Below are 8,484 nucleotides of genomic sequence, written 5' to 3'. Positions count from 1 at the left end.
CTCTCTCTCTCGCCCCCTGTCTCTCTCTCTCTCGCCCCCTGTCTCTCTCTCTCTCGCCCCCTGTCTCTCTCTCTCTCGCCCCCTGTCTCTCTCTCTCTCGCCCCCTGTCTCTCTCTCTCTCGCCCCCTGTCTCTCTCTCTCTCGCCCCCTGTCTCTCTCTCTCTCGCCCCCTGTCTCTCTCTCTCTCGCCCCCTGTCTCTCTCTCTCTCGCCCCCTGTCTCTCTCTCTCTCTCGCCCCCTGTCTCTCTCTCTCTCGCCCCCTGTCTCTCTCTCTCTCGCCCCCTGTCTCTCTCTCTCTCGCCCCCTGTCTCTCTCTCTCTCGCCCCCTGTCTCTCTCTCTCTCGCCCCCTGTCTCTCTCTCTCTCGCCCCCTGTCTCTCTCTCTCTCGCCCCCTGTCTCTCTCTCTCTCGCCCCTGTCTCTCTCTCTCTCGCCCCCTGTCTCTCTCTCTCTCGCCCCCTGTCTCTCTCTCTCTCGCCCCCTGTCTCTCTCTCTCTCGCCCCCTGTCTCTCTCTCTCTCGCCCCCTGTCTCTCTCTCTCTCGCCCCCTGTCTCTCTCTCTCTCGCCCCCTGTCTCTCTCTCTCTCGCCCCCTGTCTCTCTCTCTCTCGCCCCCTGTCTCTCTCTCTCTCGCCCCCTGTCTCTCTCTCTCTCTCCCCCTGTCTCTCTCTCTCTCTCGCCCCCTGTCTCTCTCTCTCTCTCCCCCTGTCTCTCTCTCTCTCTCTCCCCCGGTCTCTCTCTCTCTCTCCCCCGGTCTCTCTCTCTCTCTCCCCCGGTCTCTCTCTCTCTCTCCCCCGGTCTCTCTCTCTCTCGCTCCCACCTCTCTCTCTCTCGCCCCCTGTCTCTCTCTCTCTCGCCCCCTGTCTCTCTCTCTCTCGCCCCCTGTCTCTCTCTCTCTCGCCCCCTGTCTCTCTCTCTCTCGCCCCCTGTCTCTCTCTCTCTCGCCCCCTGTCTCTCTCTCTCTCGCCCCCTGTCTCTCTCTCTCTCTCGCCCCCTGTCTCTCTCTCTCTCTCGCCCCCTCTCTCTCTCTCTCTCGCCCCCTGTCTCTCTCTCTCTCTCGCCCCCTGTCTCTCTCTCTCTCTCGCCCCCTGTCTCTCTCTCTCTCGCCCCCTGTCTCTCTCTCTCTCGCCCCCTGTCTCTCTCTCTCTCTCGCCCCCTGTCTCTCTCTCTCTCGCCCCCTGTCTCTCTCTCTCTCGCCCCCTGTCTCTCTCTCTCTCGCCCCCTGTCTCTCTCTCTCTCGCCCCCCTGTCTCTCTCTCTCTCGCCCCCTGTCTCTCTCTCTCTCTCGCCCCCTGTCTCTCTCTCTCTCTCGCCCCCTGTCTCTCTCTCTCTCTCGCCCCCTGTCTCTCTCTCTCTCTCGCCCCCTGTCTCTCTCTCTCTCTCGCCCCCTGTCTCTCTCTCTCTCTCGCCCCCTGTCTCTCTCTCTCTCTCGCCCCCTGTCTCTCTCTCTCTCTCGCCCCCTGTCTCTCTCTCTCTCTCGCCCCCTGTCTCTCTCTCTCTCTCGCCCCCTGTCTCTCTCTCTCTCTCGCCCCCTGTCTCTCTCTCTCTCTTGCCCCCTGTCTCTCTCTCTCTCTCGCCCCCTGTCTCTCTCTCTCTCTCGCCCCCTGTCTCTCTCTCTCTCTCGCCCCCTCTCTCTCTCTCTCTCTCTCGCCCCCTCTCTCTCTCTCTCTCTCGCCCCCCTCTCTCTCTCTCTCTCTCTCGCCCCCTCTCTCTCTCTCTCTCTCTCGCCCCCCTCTCTCTCTCTCTCTCTCTCTCGCCCCCTCTCTCTCTCTCTCTCTCGCCCCCCTCTCTCTCTCTCTCTCTCGCCCCCTCTCTCTCTCTCTCCCGTTCTTGCTCTCTCTCCCTCTCATCCACAGGCACATCTTTAAGCGGTTGAAGTTCCTGGGCAGTAAAATGCTCTCCCAGGGCGTGACGCTGCTCTTCCTGGCCGTCTGGCATGGTCTGCACTCCGGCTACTTGATGTGCTTCTTCATGGAGTTTGTCATCGTTTACCATGAGACACAGGTCAGTGGCCACTGGCTGCGGGGAGGGGCTGACCGGAGGATGGGTGGGGGAATGGGGTGTTGGGGAGGAGGAAGGGCGTTCTGATTTTACACCCCCCACCCCCCCCCACGGCTCCTGAATATTGACGTGCTCTCCTCTCTGCCTGTAATCTCTCTCTCTCTGTGTCTCTCTCCCCCCAGGTACTGCAGCTCATTGAAGACAGCCCGCTGCTGACCAGGATCACCTCCAGGTCCGAGCTCACTCCTGTCCTCTACGTTCTCCAGCAGTCGTTTCACTGGCTATTTATGGGTTACCCGCTCATCCCCTTCTGCCTCTTTACCTGGGACAAATGGGTCCAGGTGAGGACACTGTTGCCCCCGAGCATCATCACGGGGACATTTCTCTCTCTCCTCCCGCTCTCTACTCTCACTCTACCCCCGCTCTCCTCTCTCTCTGTCTCTCCCACCCACTCTCTCCTCTCTCTCTGTCCCCCTCTCCTCTCTATCTCTCCCTCCCGCGCTCTCCTCACACTCTTTCTCCTCTCTCCTCTCTCTCTCTCTCTCTTTCCCCTCTCTCCTCGCTCTCTTTCCCCTCTCTCCTCGCTCTCTTTCCCCTCTCTCCTCGCTCTCTTTCCCCTCTCTCCTCGCTCTCTTTCCCCTCTCTCCTCGCTCTCTTTCCCCTCTCTCCTCGCTCTCTTTCCCCTCTCTCCTCGCTCTCTTTCCCCTCTCTCCTCGCTCTCTTTCCCCTCTCTCCTCGCTCTCTTTCCCCTCTCTCCTCGCTCTCTTTCCCCTCTCTCCTCGCTCTCTTTCCCCTCTCTCCTCGCTCTCTTTCCCCTCTCTCCTCGCTCTCTTTCCCCTCTCTCCTCGCTCTCTTTCCCCTCTCTCGCTCTCTTTCCCCTCTCTCCTCGCTCTCTTTCCCCTCTCTCCTCGCTCTCTTTCCCCTCTCTCCTCGCTCTCTTTCCCCTCTCTCCTCGCTCTCTTTCCCCTCTCTCCTCGCTCTCTTTCTCCTCTCTCCTCGCTCTCTTTCTCCTCTCTCCTCGCTCTCTTTCTCCTCTCTCCTCGCTCACTTTCCCCTCGCTCCTCGCTGTCCCCTCGCTCCTCGCTCTCTTTCCCCTCGCTCCTCGCTCTCTTTCCCCTCGCTCCTCTCTCTCTTTCCCCTCTCTCCTCGCTCTCTTTCCCCTCTCTCCTCGCTCTCTTTCCCCTCTCTCCTCGCTCTCTTTCCCCTCTCTCCTCGCTCTCTTTCCCCTCTCTCCTCGCTCTCTTTCCCCTCTCTCCTCGCTCTCTTTCCCCTCTCTCCTCGCTCTCTTTCCCCTCTCTCCTCTTTCTCTGTCCCCTCTCTCTCTCTCTCCCTCCCGCTCTCTCCTCACACTCTTTCCCCTCTCTCCTCGCTCTCTTTCCCCTCTCTCCTCTCTCTCTTTCCCCTCTCTCCTCTCTCTCTTTCCCCTCTCTCCTCTCTCTCTTTCCCCTCGCTCCTCTCTCTCTTTCCCCTCGCTCCTCTCTCTCTTTCCCCTCTCTCCTCTCTCTCTTTCCCCTCTCTCCTCTCTCTCTTTCCCCTCTCTCCTCTCTCTCTTTCCCCTCTCTCTCTTTCCCCTCTCTCCTCTCTCTCTTTCCCCGCTCTCTCCTCCCTCTCTTTCCCCTCTCTCTCTGTCCTCTCCTCTCTCTCTCTGTCCTCTCCTCTCTCTCTCTGTCCTCTCTCTCCTCTCTCTCTGTCCTCTCTCTCCTCTCTCTCTGTCCCCTCTCTCCTCCCTCTCTGTCTCTCCCTCCCGGTCTCTCCTCACACTCTATCCCCCCCTCTCCTCTCTCTCTTTCCCCCCTCTCCTCTCTCTGTCTCTCCCTCCCACTCTCTCCTCACACTCTTTCCCCTCTCTCCTCTCTCTCTTTCTCTCACTCCCACTCTCTCCTCACATTCATTCCCCATCTCTTCTCCTCTCTCTCACTCCCGCACTGTTGGAGTGAGCGCCGCACTGTCGGAGGGTCAGTGCTGAGGGAGCGCCGCACTGTCGGAGGGTCAGTGCTGAGGGAGCGCCGCACTGTCGGAGGGTCAGTGCTGAGGGAGCGCCGCACTGTCGGAGGGTCAGTGCTGAGGGAGCGCCGCACTGTCAGAGGGTCAGTGCTGAGGGAGCGCCGCACTGTCGGAGGGTCAGTGCTGAGGGAGCGCCGCACTGTCGGAGGGTCAGTGCTGAGGGAGCGCCGCACTGTTGGAGGGTCAGTGCTGAGGGAGCGCCGCATTGTTGGAGTGTCAGTGCTGAGGGAGCGCCGCACTGTCGGAGGGTCAGTGCTGAGGGAGCGCCGCACTGTCGGAGGGTCAGTGCTGAGGGAGCGCCGCACTGTCGGAGGGTCAGTGCTGAGGGAGCGCCGCACTGTCGGAGGGTCAGTGCGGAGGGAGCGCCGCACTGTCGGAGGGTCAGTGCTGAGGGAGCGCCGCACTGTCGGAGGGTCAGTGCTGAGGGAGCGCCGCACTGTCGGAGGGTCAGTGCTGAGGGAGCGCCGCACTGTCGGAGGGTCAGTGCTGAGGGAGCGCCGCACTGTCGGAGGGTCAGTGCTGAGGGAGCGCCGCACTGTCGGAGGGTCATTGCTGAGGGAGTGCCGCACTATCGCAGGGTCAGTACTGAGGGAGCGCCGCACTGTCAGACGGTCAGTACTGAGGGAGAGCCGCACTGTCGGAGGGTCAGTACTGAGGGAGGGCCGCACTGTCGGAGGGTCAGTACTGTGCGAGAGCCGCACTGCCGGAGGGTCAGTACTGAGGGAGCGCTGCACTGTCGGAGGGTCAGTACTGAGGGAGTGCTGCACTGTCAGAGGGTCAGTACTGAGGGAGTGCTGCACTGTCAGAGGGTCAGTACTGAGGGAGCGCTGCACTGTCAGAGGGTCAGTACTGAGGGAGTGCTGCACTGTCAGAGGGTCAGTACTGAGGGAGCGCTGCACTGTCGGAGGGTCAGTACTGAGGGAGCGCTGCACTGTCGGAGGGTCAGTACTGAGGGAGCGCTGCACTGTCAGAGGGTCAGTACTGAGGGAGCGCTGCACTGTCAGAGGGTCAGTACTGAGGGAGCGCTGCACTGTCGGAGGGTCAGTACTGAGGGAGTGCTGCACTGTCGGAGGGTCAGTGCTGAGGGAGTGCTGCACTGTCGGAGGGTCAGTGCTGAGGGAGCGCTGCACTGTCAGAGGGTCAGTACTGAGGGAGCGCTGCACTGTCGGAGGGTCAGTACTGAGGGAGCGCTGCACTGTCGGAGGGTCAGTACTGAGGGAGCGCTGCACTGTCGGAGGGTCAGTACTGAGGGAGCGCTGCACTGTCGGAGGGTCAGTACTGAGGGAGCGCTGCACTGTCAGAGGGTCAGTACTGAGGGAGCGCTGCACTGTCAGAGGGTCAGTACTGAGGGAGCGCTGCACTGTCGGAGGGTCAGTACTGAGGGAGTGCTGCACTGTCGGAGGGTCAGTGCTGAGGGAGTGCTGCACTGTCGGAGGGTCAGTACTGAGGGAGCGCTGCACTGTCAGAGGGTCAGTACTGAGGGAGCGCTGCACTGTCGGAGGGTCAGTACTGAGGGAGCGCTGCACTGTCGGAGGGTCAGTACTGAGGGAGCGCTGCACTGTCGGAGGGTCAGTACTGAGGGAGTGCTGCACTGTCAGAGGGTCAGTACTGAGGGAGCGCTGCACTGTCGGAGGGTCAGTGCTGAGGGAGAGCCGCACTGTCGGAGGGTCAGTGCTGAGGGAGAGCCGCACTGTCGGAGGGTCAGTGCTGAGGGAGCGCCGCACTGTCGGAGGGTCAGTGCTGAGGGAGCGCCGCACTGTCGGAGGGTCAGTGCTGAGGGAGCGCCACACTGTCGGAGGGTCAGTACTGAGGGAGAGCCACACTGTCGGAGGGTCAGTACTGAGGGAGAGCCGCACTGTCGGAGGGTCAGTACTGAGGGAACACCGCATGGGCTGTGTGATATAAAAGCTAACAGCTTCTGTTTTTGCTCCTGTTCTAGGTATACAAGTCGGTGTATTTTGTAGGACATGTAATCTTCTTCTCCCAGATATTGCTAATGCCTTCATACCGGAAACTGCTTGTGCCAAAGAAACATCTAAAACACCAATAGGAAGGTAAGTCCTGGGCTCGAGCCAGAGAGGGAGCGGTCAAGGGGTGAGGAGAGAGGGAGTAGGGGTCATGTCCCAGGTCCAACCATCTTCAGCTGCTTCCTCAATGACCTTCCTTCCATCGTAAGGTCAGGAGTGGGGGGTGTTCGCTGATGGTTGTACAATGTTCAGCTCCATTCCCGACTCCTCAGATACTGAAGCAGCCCCGGGTCCAAATGCAGCAAGACCTGGACAATATCCAGGCTCAGGGCTGACAAGTGGAGAGTAACATTCAGGCCACACAAGTGCCAGGCAATCATCTCCAACAAGAGAGAATCCAACCATCGCCCCCTTGATGTTCAATGGCATCACCATCACTGAATCCCCCCACTATCAACATCCTGAGGGTTACCATTGACCAGAAACTGAACTGGGACCCAGACAGATAAATATTGTGGCTACAAGAGCAGGTCAGAGGCTGGGAATCCTGCGGAGAGTAACTCACCTCCTGATCCCCACCCCCCCAAAGCCTGTCCACCATCTACAAGGCACAAGTCAGGAGTGTGGATGGGACACTCCCCACTTGCCTGGATGAGTTGCAGCTCCCACAACACTCAAGAAGCTCGACACCGTCCAGGACAAAGCAGCCCCCCGCCTGCTCGATCGGCACCCCATCCACAAACATTTACTCAGCGCTGTTAGAGAGGGAGTTCCAGGATTTTGTCCCGTGTGGTGTAGGTACACCCACAGCGCTGTTAGGGAGGGAGTTCCAGGATTTTGTCCGTGTGGTGTAGGTACACCCACGGCGCTGTTAGGGAGGGAGTTCCAGGATTTTGTCCCGTGTGGTGTAGGTACACTCACGGCGCTGTTAGGGAGGGAGTTCCACGATTTTGTCCCGTGTGGTGTAGGTACACCCATGGCGCTGTTAGGGAGGGAGTTCCAGGATTTTGTCCCGTGTGGTGTAGGTACACCCACGGCGCTGTTAGGGAGGGAGTTCCATTATTTTGACCCCAGTGACAGTGAAGGAACGGCCGATATATTCCCAAGTCGGGATGGTGAGGGGCTCGGAGGGGAACTTCCAGGCGGTGGGTCTTCCCCGTGTGTCTGCTGCCCTCGTCCTTCTAGATGGTAGAGGTCGTGGGTTTGGGCGGCGCTGTCGAAGGAGCCTTGGCGAGTTGCTGCAGTGCATCTTGTAGATGGTACACACGCTGCTGCCCCTGTGCGTCGGTGGTGGAGGGAGTGAATGTTTGTGGATGGGGTGCCGATCGAGCTGCGGGGGGGAGGTGCTGCTTTGTCCTGGACGGTGTCGAGCTTCTCGAGTGTCGTGGGAGCTGCAACTCATCCAGGCAAGTGGGGAGTGTCCAATCCACACTCCTGACTTGTGCCTTGTTGAGAGGGTGGACAGGCTTTGGGGTGGAGGGGGAGTCAGGAGGTGAGTGACTGCAAAGGCTCGGCTCCCTACCACCCGGCCTTCCCAAGGGAGGTGATGGGGAGGGGATTGGGTTGGTGGTGCGGGCGTTAAACGCTGGGTCCTGGGGTGGGCTGGAGTGGGAGCGATGGAACAGATGGTGGTGGGGGTGGGGGGGGTGGGGTTCGGGGGGAGCTGCCGGCTGGGTATCAGCCCGAGGGTCCACACCAGGCGCTGGGAACTGACTCTCCCTCTTCTCCGCCCACAGGTGCCTTTGCTGCCGTCTCAACACCGGTCAGTGCCCCGCCGAACATCTCAAGTGCTCGAATCAACTCAGACGATTGTAGGAGGGAAGGAGAGGAAGTGGCGCCTACAGCTCGATCGGCCTGTCTTTCCGTCTCTCTCTCTCTCTCTCTCCCCAACCAACAACCCCCGCCCCACCCCCATCCTCCTCCCGCCCCACCCCCTCCAACACCTCCGACGCCCTTGTTCGTCGGAAGGGACGTTCCTCCGTTTTATAACGTGCTCTTGAGAGTCGGGATTGCGAGGGCGAGGGGTTTGGGGAGGAGGTGGTGGGGGGGGGGTAGAGGAGGGAGGAGGCGTCAGGACTGGAGCTAACGCCTGGTGGGCTGCAGCCGCTGAGGGGCGTGGGAGGGAGGGAGGGAGTTGCGACATCGGCCAGACTCTCCGTCCACTTCAGTCCACCCGTCTCGAACCAAACTGGTGGCCTCGCTCCCTGTGTTTGATTTTTTTACGTTGAAATAAAAGGTTTTGTAAAAACAGATTTGGAGGAAACGAAACGCCACTCGACAGTGCTGGACTGCTTTATTTCCAAAGAATCCTCTCGGACGCACACACGCTCGGTCTCTCTCTGTCTCTCTCTTTCTGTCTCTCTGTCTCTGTCGCTGTCTCTGTCTCTAACTCTCTCCAACTCTCTCTGTCTCTGTCTCTGTCTCTGTCTCTCTTTCCCTCTCTCTCTCTCTCTCTGTCTCTCTCTGTCTCTGTCTCTCTTTCCCTCTGTCTCTGTCTCTGTCTCTGTCTCTCTGTCT

General features: G+C 60.1%; 1 protein-coding gene across 1 annotated transcript; it reads left to right on the top strand.

The window, feature by feature from the left end:
* The first annotated feature begins 1,845 nt into the window (after positions 1-1,845).
* LOC121275060 (lysophospholipid acyltransferase 5-like) lies at positions 1,846-8,033 on the top strand. Its single transcript, XM_041182452.1, has 4 exons — positions 1,846-1,999; positions 2,179-2,337; positions 5,940-6,054; positions 7,704-8,033. The coding sequence occupies exons 1-3, from the start codon at positions 1,889-1,891 to the stop codon at positions 6,048-6,050; spliced, it is 381 nt and encodes a 126-aa protein (XP_041038386.1). The 5' UTR covers positions 1,846-1,888; the 3' UTR covers positions 6,051-6,054; positions 7,704-8,033.
* The last annotated feature ends 451 nt before the right edge of the window (positions 8,034-8,484 follow it).

The sequence above is a fragment of the Carcharodon carcharias genome, assembly GCF_017639515.1.
Source record: "Carcharodon carcharias isolate sCarCar2 chromosome 40 unlocalized genomic scaffold, sCarCar2.pri SUPER_40_unloc_8, whole genome shotgun sequence".
NCBI classification, from domain to species: domain Eukaryota; kingdom Metazoa; phylum Chordata; class Chondrichthyes; order Lamniformes; family Lamnidae; genus Carcharodon; species Carcharodon carcharias.
This window is presented reverse-complemented; position numbering and strand designations above follow the sequence as displayed.